Source organism: Doryrhamphus excisus, linkage group LG2, assembly GCF_037039965.1.
Source record: "Doryrhamphus excisus strain RoL-2023G ecotype Guam linkage group LG2, RoL_Dexc_Guam_v1.1, whole genome shotgun sequence".
NCBI lineage: Eukaryota > Metazoa > Chordata > Actinopteri > Syngnathiformes > Syngnathidae > Doryrhamphus > Doryrhamphus excisus.
Window position 1 is genome coordinate 18,598,749 of NC_136358.1, and position 19,110 is coordinate 18,617,858.

General features: G+C 43.6%; 1 protein-coding gene across 1 annotated transcript in view; it reads left to right on the plus strand.

The window, feature by feature from the left end:
* col7a1l (collagen type VII alpha 1-like) overlaps positions 1-19,110 on the plus strand; it is a 49,414-nt gene that overhangs the window by 13,106 nt on the left and 17,198 nt on the right. Inside the window, exons 11-57 of the mRNA XM_078787235.1 lie at positions 1,020-1,136; positions 1,220-1,366; positions 1,441-1,560; positions 1,627-1,785; positions 1,865-1,978; positions 2,716-2,865; positions 2,933-3,070; positions 7,079-7,225; positions 7,304-7,423; positions 7,731-7,877; positions 7,953-8,177; positions 8,240-8,379; positions 8,958-9,081; positions 9,147-9,290; positions 9,364-9,557; positions 10,404-10,469; positions 10,556-10,573; positions 10,649-10,675; positions 10,748-10,813; positions 10,989-11,069; positions 11,172-11,198; positions 11,275-11,319; positions 11,402-11,623; positions 12,651-12,677; positions 12,762-12,815; positions 12,953-13,024; positions 13,130-13,189; positions 13,293-13,328; positions 13,400-13,444; positions 13,580-13,615; positions 13,802-13,846; positions 15,483-15,554; positions 15,624-15,656; positions 15,926-15,997; positions 16,071-16,130; positions 16,206-16,241; positions 16,312-16,392; positions 16,533-16,568; positions 16,651-16,695; positions 17,677-17,748; positions 17,834-17,869; positions 18,135-18,161; positions 18,322-18,357; positions 18,665-18,718; positions 18,830-18,868; positions 18,943-18,996; positions 19,077-19,100. Coding sequence (XP_078643361.1) covers positions 1,020-1,136; positions 1,220-1,366; positions 1,441-1,560; positions 1,627-1,785; positions 1,865-1,978; positions 2,716-2,865; positions 2,933-3,070; positions 7,079-7,225; positions 7,304-7,423; positions 7,731-7,877; positions 7,953-8,177; positions 8,240-8,379; positions 8,958-9,081; positions 9,147-9,290; positions 9,364-9,557; positions 10,404-10,469; positions 10,556-10,573; positions 10,649-10,675; positions 10,748-10,813; positions 10,989-11,069; positions 11,172-11,198; positions 11,275-11,319; positions 11,402-11,623; positions 12,651-12,677; positions 12,762-12,815; positions 12,953-13,024; positions 13,130-13,189; positions 13,293-13,328; positions 13,400-13,444; positions 13,580-13,615; positions 13,802-13,846; positions 15,483-15,554; positions 15,624-15,656; positions 15,926-15,997; positions 16,071-16,130; positions 16,206-16,241; positions 16,312-16,392; positions 16,533-16,568; positions 16,651-16,695; positions 17,677-17,748; positions 17,834-17,869; positions 18,135-18,161; positions 18,322-18,357; positions 18,665-18,718; positions 18,830-18,868; positions 18,943-18,996; positions 19,077-19,100 — 3,890 coding nt within the window. The remainder of the gene's footprint in view (positions 1-1,019; positions 1,137-1,219; positions 1,367-1,440; positions 1,561-1,626; positions 1,786-1,864; positions 1,979-2,715; positions 2,866-2,932; positions 3,071-7,078; positions 7,226-7,303; positions 7,424-7,730; positions 7,878-7,952; positions 8,178-8,239; positions 8,380-8,957; positions 9,082-9,146; positions 9,291-9,363; positions 9,558-10,403; positions 10,470-10,555; positions 10,574-10,648; positions 10,676-10,747; positions 10,814-10,988; positions 11,070-11,171; positions 11,199-11,274; positions 11,320-11,401; positions 11,624-12,650; positions 12,678-12,761; positions 12,816-12,952; positions 13,025-13,129; positions 13,190-13,292; positions 13,329-13,399; positions 13,445-13,579; positions 13,616-13,801; positions 13,847-15,482; positions 15,555-15,623; positions 15,657-15,925; positions 15,998-16,070; positions 16,131-16,205; positions 16,242-16,311; positions 16,393-16,532; positions 16,569-16,650; positions 16,696-17,676; positions 17,749-17,833; positions 17,870-18,134; positions 18,162-18,321; positions 18,358-18,664; positions 18,719-18,829; positions 18,869-18,942; positions 18,997-19,076; positions 19,101-19,110) is intronic.

Consider the following 19,110-nt stretch of genomic DNA (forward strand, 5'->3'; position numbering starts at 1 on the left):
ATTCATTCATTCATTTTCTACCACTTATCCTCACAAGGGTTGCTGGAGCCTATCCCAGGGGTACACCCTGGACCGGTGACCAGCCAAACACAGTGCACATACAACACAAACAACCATTCACACTCACATTCATACCTATGGACAATTTGGAGTCGCCAATTATCCTAGCATGTTTTTGGAATGTGGGAGGAAACCGGAGTACCTGGAGAAAACCCACACATGCACAGGGAGAACATGTAAACGCCACACAGAAATGGCCGAGGGTGGAATTGAACTCGGATCTCCTAGCTGTGAGGTCTGCGCGCTAACCAGTAGACCAGCATGCAGCTCCCATCACTTATTAATGAATATCATAATTCAGATAATTTTATAATAATAATGATGATGATAATAATAATACTAATACTACTACTACTAATAATAATAATAATAATAATTCAGACTATATTGAGTAATACAAATGTAAAGGTGACTATAGGGGTGTTACTTCATGTCTTGAGGGCTCTAATGAATAAAACCCCTTTTCCTGATTCATTCATTTTCTACCGCTTATCCTCACGAGGGTCGAGGTGGGTACTGGAGCCTATCCCAGCTGTCTCCGTGCGAGAGGCGGGGTACACCCTGGACTAATGGCCAATCGCAGGGCACATATAGACAAACAACCATTCACACTCACATTCATACCTATGGACAATTTGGAGTCGCCAATTAACCAAGCATGTTTTTGGAATGTGGGAGGAAACCGGAGTACCCGGAGAAAACCCACGCATGCACGGGGAGAACATGCAAACTGAGATGGCCAAGGGTGGGATTGAACCTACGCGCTAACCACTCGACCGCCGTACTATTTCTTTATTGTTTGGTGACAGGAGCAACATCAAATCAAAAGCACAACCAACCTCCATCAGTACCAGTCTGGAGCTTGATGTGTGTCGTAGCATGGCTAGCATTAATTCACTGGAAATTATGAACCAATGTTTACATTAGCACTCGCTAACATCAATAAATGTGTCTCATAGTAAAGCTGATTCCAGTTCAGGAGCTCCTGGTCCAGAACGCCACCACTGACACTGTCCAGGCCAGATGGACATCAGTCAGAGGCGCTACAGGATACCGTCTCACCTGGGCCTCGCCAGGTAAAGTGGTCCAAGAAGTACTTACTAGTACTTATATAGTTGCTCATGCCTTGCTGTTTTGCTTCCTTTGTGCGTCTTTGCAGACGGCCACATAGAGAACATTAACCTCAGGGATGCCTTTAGCTTCTACATGATCCAGGGCCTCCACGCGGGCACTGAGTACACCATCACTATGAATCCCATCTTTGGAGACATGGAGGGGCCGGTCACATCCACTAAAGTCAAGACATGTAACAACTGCAATATATGGGGGGCATATATATATATATATATATATCGATATTTCAAATGTATTTTCTTTTAGTGGAAAACAGCGCAGTACAAACCCTGAAGGTATCAGCAGTGAGCACCAGCGCTGCCGTCATTGCGTGGAACGGCGTCCCAGGGGCCACAGGATACCGCCTGGCTTGGGGACCTACCGCAGGTCATTTGGAAAACTTGAATTTTCATCGTCGAGAGCTTCTTTCACCATCCTGGTGTCTACCCACAGAGTTTGTCGGTCGGGACCGCCCCAGGCAGTTGGCTCTGAACGGCACCACTGCAGAGTACCAGCTGAAGAACCTCGCCCATGACACCGAGTATGCGCTTACTCTCTATGTGCTCTTCGGGTCTGTGGTCGGGCCCGGGATCACTGCTACCTTCCGAACTTGTGCGTACTTGTACACTACAATACACTACTACTACGCAATACAAGAATGCTAATTGTTTATCGTCGTCTTTCCCCTCAGCTCCTCTTGGTTACGTGTCCACTTTTGAGGTGACGTCTTACACCAGCTCCTCCATTGGTGTGCGGTGGAGTCCAATAGTGGGCGCTACTGAGTACAAACTCTCTTGGAACACTGGTGATATATATATATATATATATTTTTTTTTATTATTATTTTTTTTTTACATCTCCTGCTACATGTACAGTCGCCCCTTGTTTGTTGCGGTTAATTGGTTCCATCCTACCACGACAATTGGAGTAGGAAGAAGCAAAGCTTATTAAATCCTACCCCTCCATCTGGTACTTTTACAATTAGTAAATGTTACATTTGTTCACTTCCTGCTTTCATAATATAATTATTTGTATTTTTTTTATTTTTTAATATATTTTATGAATTTTTATTTATTGGTGTATTTATTTATTTAGTCATAAATAAGATCTGGTACTTTTACAATCAGTAACTGTTACATTTGTTCACTTCCTGCTTTCCTAATATAGTTTTATTTTATTTAAATTTGTATTCATATTAATATTTATATTCATTTTTATTTTGTATTTTGTATTTTCTTTGTCACATACCAAAGTACGAGGTGATATGACCATCCAATGACATAATGGGTACCATAGTAAGTGTCAATATAGTGATTATTATCCTTATTGACCTTTTTTGCAGTACATTTAGCGAGTGAAGATTGCTTTTATAGTTATTAGCCCATATTTCCACACAATAAGTAAACATACATTTTGGAAAAAATGCTATAAGTGAGGGTGTGATGTACAAACCGTAATGTAGCGAGGGACAACTCTACCTGCATTTTGTGATGAAGCTCCATGAATTTGATGTCACCTTGTGTCATTTGGTGTTTTTTATAGACTACGGCAGCCCCCAGTCTCGCTACTTGGACCACAGTGTTCTGGTCTATCACATCCAGGACTTGAACCCACAGTCCACTTACACAATCACAGTCCGTGCGTTATACGGCAACACGGAGGGGCCAGAAATCTCCTTAACTCAACTCACAGGTGGTGATTCCATGGGCTTTGTTTTCAAACATAGCCAGTATCACTTTATTGTATGTTTTATCTTCAGCTGCTGACCCGGACGCAGAACCACTCCCGGCAGTGAAGGAGGTCAAGGTTGCGGACACTGGCGTCGACTCTGTCACCCTGTCCTGGAGGACCACATCTGCTGCATCTGGGTATAAGGTCTCCTGGATTCACTTCACAGGTATGCTGCGAAATATTCTGCGTCAGCTACAACCATGTGAGTCATTCCTACCATTTGGGGTCATTCGCGTTCCCATGAAAAAGAAAACATTTAATTTCAATTTAAATTAAAACTGCAAGCAGTGATGAGCGGGCTCGAGCACCCCGACGCGGTCGGGGGTACGCGCAGGTCGGGGTCGCGCGCGCGACCGGACGGGCGCGCCGTACGAAAAACCGCGGCGAGCGGATAAGCGGTAAGGGAGTCACGGCACTTGCAATTTTCCGCCAGGAGGGGGCGACAGCGGCGGCGAGGCGGGTGCGCGGTCACGTCCCGTCCGACACCGCGAACCGCCATAAAAAAATTCACGACGATCGGACCACGCGGTAGGTCCTTGCGGCGGATATACGTTTCCGCCTGTGGGTGGCGCTATAGAGTGGTTGGCCCACACGGTAACGGACCGGAGGGTACCCCGAACCAACAGAAAAAATTAGGGGCCGATCCGACCGTGCGTAAGGAAGTTACGGCAGATATACATTTCCACCAGTTGGTGGCGCTATAGCGTATGTACACACACAGTCATAGACCAGAGGGTACCCCAGACCACCAGAAAAAATTTGGGCCTGATCCGACCATGTGGAAGGAAGTTACGGCTATATACATTTCCACCAGTTGGTGGCGCTATACAGTCGATGTACACACACAGTCATAGACCAGAGGGTACCCCAGACCACCAGAAAAAATTTGGGCCTGATCCGACCATGTGGAAGGAAGTTACGGCTATATACATTTCCACCAGTTGGTGGCGCTATACAGTCTATGTACACACACAGTCATAGACCAGAGGGTACCCCAAACCACCAGAAAAAATTTGGGCTTGATCCGACCATGTGGAAGGAAGTTACGGCTATATACATTTCCACCAGTTGGTGGCGCTATAGAGTCTATGTACACACAGTATAACAGACCAGAGATTGACCCAACACACCAAAAAAAATTTCAAGACAATCTGACCATGAATCAGGAAGTTACGGCAGATATACATTTCCACCAGTTGGTGGCGCTGTGTTTAGAACATGGCTTCTGGAGCATTAGGTGCGTCCTGTCATGATAGACGTCTCCACCGAAAATCATAGTGATACGTGTAACGGGTGGCAAGGGATAATGAATTGAAACTTCTAGGTGGCGCTAGTGTGTCAATTTAGATTGGTGTCACATGGGAGCACCACCAGGGCGCTCAGGCCTGGATTAAGGCCTCACGTTTAAGATTTCAGCAGCCTGTGACCTTCTGCAGGCAAATGATGACCTTTTGATGGTCAATGGCGAAGGCTGACCATTCGCCGTGGCCACGCCCCCCACATGTGCTTTACACACATCATAGTCCATCAACTGACATCATCAGTCTGTCAGTCAAACTGTGTATTGACTTTGATGTACATTGCTTCAAGGCAAGGCCAGACACCAGGCAGGGCCAGATATGAAATGGTCAAAGTTTGGTGGCGTGCCACGCCCACATCCTATGGAGCGGCCCAAAATCCTTCGCAATTTAACGTGGGCCATCCGTCTAGTGTCCGTTGATGCAACAACGGACTCATTCGGTCAAACCCCCTAGGAGGAGTTCGTCAAGATACGACCCATACATCCGCCCCCAAATGGCCGCCGCCACCTAAAATGGCCGACTTCCTGTTGGTTTTAGAACATGGGTTATTGAGACTTTTTTGTGCGTCCTGTCACGAGTGATGTCTCCTCCGAAAATCATGCCGATACGTGCAACGGGAGGCGAGGGATAATTATTTTAAAACTTCTAGGTGGCGCTAGTGAGTCAATTTGGCTTGGTTTCATATGGGGGCCACACCAGGCCGCTCAGGCCTGGATTCTGACCCCCCCTATGAGTTTTCAAGCCCATGCGACCTTTTGCGGGCGAATGATGACCTTTTCTATGTAAATGGCGAGGCCTGAGCATTCGCCGCCAGGCCACGCCCACCACGTGCGCTTTTCCTGCATCATGGTCCATCAACAGGCTTCACCAGGCTGTCAGGCAGTGACCTTGTGACCCCAATGTTCATCTGATGAATCTCCTGGCAGAAAAGGCCTCATGTAGATGACACGCCTTTAGCCTGTCGCCAATAGGTGGCGCTGCGACAAAATCAGGAAGTGACCTACGGGGACCTTCGGGGCGGGGCCATGATCACATGTACCAAGTATGATGAAGATCTGACCACGTGGAGCCAAGTTATTCACGTCTACAGTTACGCTCAGCGTGCAAGGCCCGGACATATGAAAATGGGCAAAATTTGGGGGCGTGCCACGCCCACATCGTATGGAATATCCCAAAATCCTTCGCAATTTAACGTCGGCCATCCGTCTAGTGTCCGTTGATGCAACAACGGACTCATTCGGTCAAACCCCCTAGGAGGAGTTCGTCGAGATACGACCCCAACTTCTGGCACGAAAAAGGCCGCCGCCATCCAAAATGGCCGACTTCCTGTTCGTTTTCCAATATGGGTTCTTGAGACTTTTTGGTCCGTCCTGTCACGATAGACGTCTCCACCAAGTTTCGTGACGATAGGTGAAACTGGTGGCGGGGGCCAATTTTTTCAAAAATTAAAGGTGGCGCTAGAGAGTCAATTTTGGAACATTGTTTTCGGGACCCCCACCAGATCGAAATTTTCGCCAGACCTGACGCGCTTGCAAAATTTGGTGAGTTTTCGGGCATGTTAAGGCCCTCAAAATGGCCGTCCTTTCGTCAGAATAAAAAACGGAACGATTACAATAGGGCTTTCGCACTGGTCAGTGCTCGAGCCCTAATTAGATTACCGTATTTTCCGGACTATAAGTCACACTTTTTTTTCATAGGTTGGCTGTTCCTGCGACATATACTCCAGTGCTACTTACATATGTTTTTTTTTTACCTAATTATGCATTTTTGGCCTTGTGCGACTTATACTCCAGTGCGACTTACGTATGTTTTTTTTTTTACCTAATTATGCATTTTTGGCCTTGTGCGACTTATACTCCAATGCGACTTATGTATGTTTTTTTCTACCTAATTATGCATTTTTGCCCTCGTGTGACTTATACTCCAGTGCTACTTACGTATGTTTTTTTCTACCTAATTATGCATTTTTGGCCTTGTGCGACTTATACTCCAGTGCTACTTACGTATGTTTTTTTTTTTTACCTAATTATGCATTTTTGGCTTTGTGCGACTTATTCTCCAGTGCGACTTATGTATGTTTTTTTCTACCTAATTATGCATTTTTGGCCTTGTGTGACTTATGTATGTTTTTTTCTACCTAATTATGCATTTTTGGCCTTGTGCAACTTATACTCCAGTGCGACTTACATATGTTTTTTTCTAACTAATTATGCATTTTTGGCCTTGTGCGACTTATACTCCAGTGCGACTTACGTATGTTTTTTTCGACCTAGTTATGCAATTTTGGCCTTGTTCGACTTATACTCCAGTGTGACTTATGTACTATGTTTTTTTCTACCTAATTATGCATTTTTGCCCTCGTGCGACTTATACTCCAGTGCGACTTACGTATGTTTTTTTCTACCTAATTATGCATTTTTGGCCTCTTGCGACTTATACTGCAGTGCCACTTACGTATGTTTTTTTTCTACCTAATTATGCATTTTTGACCTTGTGCGACTTGTACTCCGGAGCGATTTATAGTCCAGAAACTACGGTATAAGTCCACTATCCGCTTTTTAATTAAGAATAACTGACCTTACTTTTTTGCTTTCCAAAAACATGCTCGGTTAATTGGCGACTCCAAATTGTGAGTGTGAATGGTTGTTGTCTATATGTGCCCCACCTATATATCCCGCCTCTCGCCCGAAGACAGCTGGGATAGGCTCCAGCACCCCCCGCGACCCTCGTGAGGATAAGCGGTAGAAAATGAATTAATTCAATAGAATCTTGAGCTCCAACAATTTTTTTGTTGTTTAATAACTAATGCTGAAATGTCACCGAATTGTAGGCCTGACCCACCTCAAGCCTTATTTTGCTTTTCCCTGTTCTAGGGGGGGAAGAAAAGTCCCAGGTTGTACCTGCTGATGTTACACGCTTCACTATTAAGAACCTACGCCAGGGCTCGGCTTACAAGATCCAAGTGTCCTCCATAGCGGGCAGCCGGGAGGGAAGTTCTGTCCTGGTCACAGCACGCACTTGTGAGTTTTTTTCAACTCCTATACATACATATTTTTGTGTCAAAAGTGAAATTATGCTTTTTTTGCCATCACCCTAAGTGGAGCTTCCGAGAGTAAACAGTTTCACGGCAATGAACACGACAGACAGCGGTACAGTTCTAAACTGGACGCGTGTGGCTGATGTCTCCGGGTACCTTCTTAGCTGGCGGCATATCTCAGGTCGGTGTGGAAAAAAAATGTTCTGAAATGTTCTCAATAATCTTTTTCCGGTGATGACATTACCAGGAATTGTTGGTCTCAGGGCTCCCTAGAGATTAAAGCAGGCTATGACGAGCATCATATGTTATTGCGTTGGGTGTATTGGATCACAGCATAAGCGCTCTTCAGTGGCAAGGGGGATGACATTCATATTGTAATATTCAAATTTATGTGTCGTTGTGAAGTTGCGAAAACTAAAATACAGTGACAATAAGAGACATCCAGAAGATATGTGTCATTAGTGTCTTCCTTGTGTGTGTCGTTTCAGTGTTTGAGACTAAAAAAGAGATGCTGGGTCCTGGTTTCACCTCCTTTAAAGTCAGCAATCTCTTATATGGCAGAACCTATATTTTCTCCATTAGGCCTTTGTATGGGAAAGTGGAGGGGCCGGTTAGCACTGTTTACCAGCGAATCGGTAAGTAGGGTTCCAGAAAAGCACCTTGCGTCAAAAATATTTTAATTAACGATGACTTGTGATGGTTTTGTGCAGTGGGACAGCATCCTCCAACATCCCAGCCAGCAACAGTTGCTCCTCATGTCACAGCCAACACCACAGTTCCTCTGACGGCGACAAGGGGCACCAAAAGCCCTGTTTACATGCCACCAATTCAACCCACAAAGAAGACTCCAAGTCATCACAAAGCAACTGCAGTCACCTCCCCCCAGTCAACCACAGCTAGCAGCGAGACCACGGCACAACCAAAACCAAAACCAGGTACATTATTTTAAAGACTGCATTCCATGTTCCCGTGATTGCTGACTTCTGTGTTGGGTCAGATTGCAGCACGAGCAAAGTAGACTTGGTGTTCCTGGTGGATGAGTCGTCCAGCATCGGTGCAAACAACTTCAACAAGATGAAGGACTTCATATTCCGAGTGGCAACCTATTTCCCTGTCGTTGGCCCTCAAGGCATACAAGTTAGTGCCCATAATCGTTTATCGCGGTTAATTGGTTCCATATTAAATTAAATTAAATTAAATTAAATTAAATTAAATTAAATTAAATTAAATTAAATTAAATTAAATTAAATTAAATTAAATTAAATTAAATTAGACTAATAAATAAAAGGATAATAAAAAATATAAAGACATAAGAAATAAAAAGACTAATAAGCCTAAAAACTAATAATTAGCCTGTTGTTTTCTTCAGATATTGATATTCAATACATTCCTTTGCTACTTTGTTTGTTTGGTTAGTTTCTCATAATATTACATTATTTTATAAAGGAATTACATTTTTTCACATATTACAATTTTATTCTCATAAAATTCATTAAATCAGGAAAAAGCCGGAATAAACAAACAAAAGTGTCCTAATTTTTAACTCTCCACTGTTTGTTTTTTTATTAGCTTTCTTGTTAAGTTACATTTCAAAAATGTGCTGTGGGCCAACAAACGAGCCATGAGGCACAAATGGCCCCCGGGCCGCACTTTGGACACCCCTGGTTTAGGTGAAGACAAAAGACAAAAAAAAAAAATGCTCTCTTTCCTCACAGATAGCTGTGGTTCACTTCAGCGACGATCCCCGAATCCAATTCCGACTCAACGATCACAAAGACCGGAACTCTGTGCTCAGGGCGCTGAGGGGGCTACCCTATGGGGGGGGCAACACCAGGACAGGTAAACAAAATCGGACAGAATCATCACTCAAGCAAAGGTTTTGTAATGTTTGTGTCCCCACGCAGGAAAAGGCATCAGCTACGTCCTGCAGGAACTGTTCCAAGAGTCTCTGGGCATGAGGCGGGGGGTCGCCCATGTTCTGGTTCTGATCACAGACGGAAAGGCCCAGGACGATGCGGTGCCCCCCTCCAGAATCGCAAGAGCTCTGGGTCGGTAAGAACGTAGTTCCTTCTCAACCTTCAGGTTTCTCAACCAAGTTTCTTCTCGGTTGTCCATGTGTAGGTGTCAGCGTTCTGGCGGTGGGTGTGGCCAATGCCGACCTGCAGGAATTGCGAAGCATCGTGACCCCCAGCAGCTACAAGAACATCTTCTATGCGCCCACCTTCGATGACTTTCCCTCCATGGAGAGAGAATTCCTGGGGAGCATCTGTAGTGAGGAACTCCTGTCTGAGTTCAACCTGCATGATGATGAGAAGGTAAAAAGCTTCATGAAGGTATTTTATCGTTTCAGCCTTACGTGAAACTGTAAAGAATGGAAACATCCGTGCGGCCCACAAAGATCAGTTGGACTTTCCTTTCATTCATTCATTCATTCATTTTCATTTTCTACCGCTTATGCGCGCGGGGGTGCTGGAGCCTATCCCAACTGTCTTCGGGCAAGAGGCATACACCCTGGACTGGTGGCCAGCCAATCACAGGGCACATACGTATAGACAAACAACCATTCACACTCACACATTCATACCTATGAACAATTTGGAGTCGCCAATTTACCTAGCATGTTTTTGGAATGGGGGAGGAAATCCACGCATGCACGGGGAGAACATGCAAACTCCACACAGAGATGGCCAAGGGTGGGATTGAACTCGCGTCTCCTCGCTGTGAGGTCCGCGTGCTAACCACTCGACCGCCTGCAGCCACATTACATTAATTCATTCATTGATTCATTTTCTACCGCTTATCCTCACGAGGGTCATGGGGGGTGCTGGAGCCTATCCCAGCTGTCTTCGGGCGAGAGGCAGGGTACACCCTGCACTGGTGGTCAGCCAATCACAGGGCACATATAGACAAACAACCATTCACACTCACATTCATACCTATGGACAATTTGGAGTCGCTAATTAACCTAGCATGTTTTTGGAAACCGGAGTACCCGGAAACTGAAACCGGAGTACCCGGAGAAAACCCACGCATGCACGGGAAGAACATGAAAACTCCACATGGTGGAATTGAACTCGGGTCTCCTAGCTGTGAGGTCTGCCACTTGATCGCCGTGCAGTCCCTTTCCCATTCATTGATCCTCCATTGTTGTTCATTTTTAGTTGACTCAGCTGGACACACCCACTGATGACCCACTTCAGCCTCCTTGCCCCTCCCACTGTGTCAAGGTGGGGTCAATACTACCAATAGGAAACGATGATCAATGATACAATGCATCGTGATAACGTAATATGAACTCCTTGTTTTTTCCTAGGGCCAGAAAGGAGAAAAGGTAAGTTTTCTTCCTACTTAAATGTATTTGAAATGTGTTGCAATAGAATATTCATGATGAAATCCACTTTTTCAGGGAGGCAGTCCTGGTCTTGGAGGTCTGGTATGTTCAACTAAGATTTCAGCATCTTCCTATGAACATGTGTCCTTTTCTCAGATACTTTTTTTTATGTAGCAATTCAGGCAAATTCCCGGACCGTATGATCCGTTTAGCTCCTCCAAGGGGGAGAAAGGTGAAAAGGTAAGATGTACACACTGTCAAATTCTCAAGCACTGGCAGGATCATGTGACAAACGTTTGAAATATGGCCGGCTTTACTGGCCGTAAGTCAATTAAATAATAATAACTGTATTTCAGTAGGTGGTGTGACGCTTGCTTTTATTCTGTTTCCCCACCATATTGCTTTACTTTAACAGGGGCCTCCTGGAACAGATGGCATTCCTGGCTTGCCTGGACGGCCTGGAAGAACTGGACCCCCAGGTTCCGGTGGCCAGCGGGTAACTGCATTGTGGGAAAGAGCAAACCCCGCACTGATGTTGTTTGAGTGTATTAATTCATGTGTTTATTATATGTTTTTGTGTTTGGCTTTCCTTTATCAGGGCCCCCCAGGGGTGCCAGGTGATACGGTAAAATGAACCAACACACATGGGCATCAAACATGCAAGTTTATTGATATTGACTGTTCTTATCTGACAATGACAGGGTGCTCCTGGTCTTACTGGTCCAAAGGGCCAAAGGGGGGAGAGAGTACGTTTGAATTTCTTTGCTATGGATAGATTCCTATCGTGGATCCATCATCAGGAAATGTGTCTTTCCTACATCTACACAGGGAGAACCTGGTTATGTCATCGCAGGCCCTGATGCAAACTTCATCCCCGGGAGAAAAGGGGAACCAGGATCCTCAGTAAGTCCTCCTAAAAAATTTTTTTTATGGTCTCAATACAAATGCTGTATTATGTTATGTTATCCTCAGGGGCCTCCAGGTATACCAGGAGCCATAGGAGTTCCAGGTCTGCCTGGCCCAGCAGGACCACCGGGAGTGTCTGTCAAGGTAAAAAATATATATATGTATATAAATAATTTCACTTGTTCATAATGTATTTCTATGAGGGCTGTCAAAGTCAACAACGGAAATTCCCTTTAATGACGCTATCGCTCTTGTAGGACGCACATTTGTGTCACATGGGGACATAATGAGGAAGTGGGCACACACAGCAATGAGATGGCAGTTAAGGCTCACCAGGGAATTTGCTAGCATGATTATTTATTATCAGTTTATTAGCATTTATGTGACTGTAATGTTTGGCAGTGAAGTATAAGCTATAGCCTGACTGCATTACAGTCCACTACAGTACACTACAGTCCACTACAGTCCACTGCAGTATACTGCAGTACACTACAGTACAAGCATGCAGTCCACTACAGTACACTACAGCACACTACAGTACACTACAGTCCACTGCAGTACACTACAGTACACTACAATACAAGCATGCAGTACACTACAGTACACTGCAGTACACTACAGTACACTACAGTACACTGCAGTACACTACAGTACAAGCATGCAGTCCACTACAGTACACTACAGCACACTACAGCCCACTACAATACACTACAGTCCACTGCAGTACACTACAGTATACTGCAGTACACTACCGAACACTACAGTACAAGCATGCAGTCCACTACAGTCCACTACAGTCTACTACAGTCCACTGCAGTCCACTACAGCACACTGCAGTCCACTACAGCACACTGCAGTACACTACAGTCCACTGCCGTACACTACAGTACACTACAGTACAAGCATGCAGTCCACTACAGTACACTACAGTACACTACAGTACAAACGTGTAGTCCTACTTCTGTGAACGACTGACTACTTTTGAGCACTAAGTTGTCAGCATTTATTCTTAAATGTAACAAAGGTCAGTTATTTATAGATTAAAAACGTCTTCCCATCTGTTATTAATTATGAGTAACATGCGAATGAATCGAATTACAGCTCTATACGATAAAGTATAATGCGTAGTGAATTAGGTGTCATAGCTATCCTTACCCTATGTTTTACACAGGGCGATACTGGAGAACCAGGAGAAAAGGTACATAACAATAATCTTTTCCTTCTTATCAATAATATTGGATAAATATATCATATTTTTATGTGTGTCTTATCCATTTTAAAGGGTTTACGTGGGAAGCCGGGTGCTAAGGGTGACAAAGGAGAAGATGGAAACCATGTAAGTGAATAAATGACAAGTGAAAGCATGAAAATGCAATATCTAAAAATACAGTATAAATATATAAGAATATATATATTTTTTTTGTTTCTCGCATTCAAATTATAAAATGTGCCATACCAACCCCAACACTGAAGGGTATAGCAGGCTTGCCTGGCCCGATGGGCGCCGATGGTGTAGCAGGCTTACCGGGTCAGAAAGGAGAGAAGGTAAGGACTATTACTATTATTATTATTATTATTATTATTATTATTATTATTATTACGTCTAATATGTCACTGTGCCACCTCTCTGATGAATGGAAACTCTTGCAGGGTGTAGATGGAGCCGGCGTTCAGGGTGCTCCGGGTCCTCGTGGAGAACCAGGAGAGAAGGTACAGTATCAGTTTAAAAAACTAGCCATCTTTTAGATACATATTTGCGTGTTAAGTATTGTTATCAGACCCGATGGTAATTGACAGGAACATTATTTTGCAGGGAAATGTGGGCGCCACAGGACCGGTGGGCCCAAAGGTACCTCAACATTGATTGAATTGTATTTCAATGACAGTGTTATGCAGCCTCTACTGTGTCTACCTCTTCAGGGTGATCTTGGAGAACAAGGCGTCCAAGGAGCCATCGGACCTCGGGTATGTCCCCCGATTCCTTTAGTCTTGCATATTTTATCCTGAATATCACTCGGTGCTAACGAGGTTAAACCCAATAGCTGCGGCTTAATGGTTTTAGAGATATTAGCCATGCCTGCTCGTTTATTCTGTCTGCAGGGGAAGAAGGGATTGAAAGGGGAGCAAGGGGACAAGGTGAGTTCCAGTCCACACACACACACACACACACTCATCTACTCAGTCCATTAGACATAAAAATACAAAGGCCTTAATTAATTGGATAAAGGTAAAATACAGTCTCATCAGCTTTAAGGGTAGTAGATGGTGTGTGAAAGTGCACAGCCTTGCAGGTCTCAAATGAGTAAATGCATTCCGTTATAGGGGGAACAAGGAGAAAGGGGACCCGCTGGACCACTTGGACCCACAGTGAGTGTCATAAGTGATTATGTATTTACAGCACTAAGTCATTAAAGCCACAACTCCCTGTTATGACGGCAGACAGAAGCATCATCACACAGTTTTTTTTTTTGTACTTTATTCTGACCTGACCACATGAACAGCAGTGCGACACTAGACAACAGCGAGATGCATTCACAGACACTATGAAAATCACAGTAACGTCTTGATTATTCATGTATGTGTGGTCTAAATAAACCAAACCACAAAGAAAAACAGTGAGTGGATAATATTATGACTCACTAACGTTACTTTGACTATGGAAGTCCAATTTGAGGCATTGGAGGATGCTCGGAAATCCTATAAAATGCAAAAAAAAATATGTGAATATCCAAACATGGGAGTTTTACTTGGTGTCTTCACGGTTACAGTGTGATTCAAATGTTGTGGTACTATTAAAGAGACGACTAGTGTGCTATCTTTTAGCTTGAGTTAAATTTCCAGTTCATTTGGTAATGGTAATGGTTTAATTTCATTTGAACATGCATCAGATTACAATTGAATGCATCACATAATCAGTTCACAGTTACACATGTCCAAAAGGAGTAGGAAGAAGCAAAGCTTATTAAATCCTACCCCTCCATTGGGTACTTTTACAATCAGTAACTGTTACATTTGTTCACTTCCTGCTTTCCTATATATCAGCAAGTTGAAGTATTTGTGATTTTAGAAATAAGGAGTTAGTATGTCCTCTGTAGGCGGCATTATGAATTATCCTTACTGACCTTTTTTGCAGTACATTTAGCGAGTGAAGATTGCTTTTATAGTTATTAGCCCATATTTCCACACAATAAGTAAGATATGGTAGAACCAGAGAGCAATAAAGAGTGTGGAGTGATTTCTGTGATTTGGATCTGTTAATGCATGCAAATACATTGCATCGTTATTTTTTTTGTTCTTAAAATAACAGTAAAGACTTGCAAATTGTGATTAATAGTGATTAATTAATGTAAAAATGTAAATGTAAAAAGGGTGAATATTTTCATTGCATGTTTTCACCATTGGACAGGCCTAGCTAATACATGTTGCTCATGAAGAGGATAACCAAACAAAGAGGAGACTAATTCACTTTGGTTGGAAAAAAGGCCCCCTTATATTTAGATATTACACCCCAGAGGTCATTTCAAGTTATAGCCCTTATGAGTTATTTTTATCACCATTGTCTTTGTCCAATCAGATGTACCTTTAGTTGTTTCAGGCATCAAACAGAGGTCTAATAACGTTTTCCATGACTGTACATCGGGCGGAGGCAGACAGGAATATGTGATTATTGTTGTGGCTGTTTTCCTGACACATTCACACGTCGGCCATTCTGTTCCTGTCTCTTAAATTAGACAGAGATGCAGGTGATTATACATGATTGTTGTCCTAATAGCCGATGCTTCAATGGGTATCTTTCAGAAATGGCACATTTTGTCCTGCATCACTGATTTTAATTTCAGGCAGCCACCCTTCCGCCCTCCCACTCCTCACAAAGGTTGCCTTTGTGGCACCTATCTTGATGTTATCTTCACTGCCTTATTCAAAAATTCTACATTTGGAGATAAGAGTAAAAGTAGCAATTTTTTTGTGGATGTCAAATCAATATGTCATTGATTTTCCACAGGGGCCAACAGGACCAGTCGGCTTAAAGGGAGATCAGGGTCCCAGAGGAGCCCCTGGAGACCCCGCTAAGGGTGTAAGACTATCTATTTTTTTTTGGCCACCATCTCAGAACTAACTCTTTTATTTTGTCCTAACACAACAGTTTATTGGACTGAGTGGAAAAAAGGGCATACGGGTGAGTACAGCGCTGTTGTTTACACCCACACTGAAGATGAATCAATCCACTGAAGTGATTGTTTCGGAACCTTGTCATTGAATCATGACGGGTGTTCTCACACTCCTCCGGGTGCTCCCATCAAGCACAATTAAGACTTCCCCTCATTAGCTTTTGCTGAATGACTCAGCGAGCCTTTCAGCCGTTTCCAGTGAAGACAATTTGCCGTTCACAAACTCCCCCATGACCAAAGCCGCCGATTGATGTGTGGCGCATTTCCCGTCCTGCAGGGAGACGTCGGTCCAGTCGGTGCTACGGGTCCTCAGGGGATAAAGGGTGAACAAGGAGACAAAGGAGAAAAGGTTGATTAAAATGAGACAAATATTGCTTACTATTTATTTAAATCTGTCACTCTGGTTTGGTTGATGTCTGCAGGGAAATCCAGGTTTTGGGATTCCGGGGCAGCGTGGACCAAAAGGAGACAACGGGGATAGAGTGAGTCCATTAATTAATCATCCATATGTTGCTGCATTTACAGCATATATTATTTATTGTTGCTATCTTTCACAGGGAAATGTCGGTTTATCTGGAAAACCAGGTCCAAAGGTAATCGAAAACAATCTATTAAAGTTTTATATTCATGAATCATACCAACATAGTATTTATTTCTCTACAGGGACAGGACGGCTCTAAAGGCGACAAAGGTGATGTTGGGTCACCCGGAACTCCTGGACAGCCAGGATTAAGAGGTAAAGATGTAAGTAAATCACATGAGGTGGTTTGATGTAGACGTTTAGTATCTCGCTATTGCAAACAATGCATCCAGTTATGCATAACATATTTAATGTTAATCAGCATTGCCCGCTATTTCAAGTGCCGTGTTGACCTTGTGTTCAGGGGGAACATGGAAGTACAGGACAACAAGGGATAAAGGTGCTGTAAAGGTCTACTCGAAACATTTGAACATGATGTCAAGGGATTAGAAACCTGAGGAAATGATATTTGTCTGTTACAGGGAGAACAAGGACTGCATGGACAACCTGGTGACAGAGGACTCAGGGTATTTCCATCATGCTTTCAGCAAATAAAACCACAGCACACTGGATTCCTTGCATAGTGTAATCCCTTGTTGATCACCGTTAATTGGTTCCAGACTCTAATGCAATGAGTGAATTTCCACAAAGTAGAATTTGATTTTAATTTAATTGGAATTCGATTTTCACAGCGAGGAGACCAGAGTTCAATCCCACCCTTGGCCATCTTTGTGTGGAGTTTGCATGTTCTCCCCGTGCATGCGTGGGTTTTCTCCGGGTACTCCGGTTTCCTCCCACATTCCAAAAACATGCTAGGTTAATTAATTAGCGACTCCAAATTGTCCATAGGTATGAATGTGAGTGTGAATGGTTGTTTGTCTACGTATATGTGCCCTGTGATTGGCTGGCCACCAGTCCTGGGTGTACCCCGCCTCTCGCCCGAAGACAGCTGGGATAGGCTCCAGCACCCCTGCAACCCTTGTAAGGATAAGCGGTAGAAAATGAATGAATGAATGAGTTCTCCTCCTATTTTGTGTGGAAGTGGTAACTTTTTGCGTTCTTATTTTGTCTTTCCCCACCCTCGGCCATCTCTGTGTGGAGTTTGCATGTTCTCCCCGTACATGCATGGGTTTTCTCCGGGCACTCCGGTTTCCTCCCACATTCCAAAAACATGCTAGGTTAATTGGCGACTCCAAATTGTCCATAGGTATGTGAGTGTGAATGGTTGTTTGCCTAAATGTGCCCTGTGATTGGCTGGCCACCAGTCCAGGGTGTACCCCACCTCTCACCCGAAGACAGCTGGGATAGGCTCCAGCACCCCCATGTGACCCTTGTGAGGAAAAGTGGTAGAATATGAATGAATGAATATATTTTTTTCATAGTTAGAGCATATAAAACCTGTTTATGACTTTCTAAATACGATTTTACCACCATAGTCACCCTTGCACTGCTAGTACCAAATATAATCAGTGACCATAAATTATTTGTTTGATTTCAATTTGGATCAGGGACCACTGGGCTTACCAGGACAACCAGGAGACCAGGGCAAGAAAGGGGATACTGGGAATGCTGGTCCAGCAGTTAAGATCTAACATTACTGTCATGGCAAATGTCCACATTCCATGATTCATTCCAAGGAAATATGTTTTCTTTGTCTTCTTAAAGGGTCGTGATGGACAGAAAGGCGAAAAAGGCCAGCCGGTGTGTGTTCGATTGCATAGACGGTTCCGATTGCGATCCGCTGCTTTGCTTTGTCATTCCACACAAGATGCATCCACTCGTCACGATTACTGTTTCGATACATCGCCTCTTTCTTTTAGCCTTTTGTGTGTGCGCCACCCTTCAGTGCACCTTCTATTCCCTCTTGTCTTGCGTCTTGAGTGTGTATTGTGACGTTTTCATTTAATTTTAACAGTTATCTCTCTCTCTCTGTGTGGGTGTGTGTGTGTCTGCTGTCGTCACAAAGGGAAAACCTGGACCTCCGGGAACGCAAGTAAACAAACCTTTTATAGACATGTGTGTGTGTGACAGCATTTCATCGGTCCAGTCATGTTTATGCAGAGCTCATAAAGTTGAAACAATAAGCAAAGCCGCCAAAAAAATGAACTTAGTTCTGGGAAATCAATGCTCTCAATCAAATCTTTATTTTGCAGCCTGTTGGAGACAGCATCCTGACCCGAGTGATTAAGGTATCGTAATATGACGTGTATTTGATTTAGAATAGAATATCTTTATTGTCATTGTTATGATACAACAAAATTAAAGTGCATGATTGACGACCATACATAAAAGCTATAAAAAAAAGCATAAAAACACATAAAAAGCCTAAATAGACATAAACATAAATAGACACTGCCATCCATTCATATTGCATTTATACAATCAATTCAAGACTACTTTCATACACATGCACAGACCCTAGGTTACCTCATAGCATGAGCGCTATTTTGTCCATTTCTTTTCAACCCAATGAAAACCCGCTCTTGTTTCCATCAGGGTGAGGCGGGGGAGCCAGGTTCGAAGGGAGAGACGGGCCTACCTGGACCAAGAGTGAGTGTCCCATTTCCTGTTATTGTATCAACCGGAAGAGAATTTGCAAACTTGTAGAATCATTTAATAGTTTGAGGCACCCTTTAAAAAATATCTTCCATCGCTTCATAGGGTCCGGAGGGTAAACCTGGACTTCCGGGATCTTCTCTGGTTTGTGTAGTTATTTCTTAAAAAGCACACAAGTGTTGTCTGTGCTATTTACATTCATGCATCACCTCGTACAGGGGGGTTCTGGAAGAGATGGACTTGATGGTTCGCCAGGAGAACCAGGCATGAAGGTCATATATAACACACATGTTTTATTCTTACATGTGCTGACTTTTTAATGAGCTCATCTGATGCTTGATTGTAAACGCAGGGACAAAAAGGAGAGGCCGGCGCGGTAAGTCGTC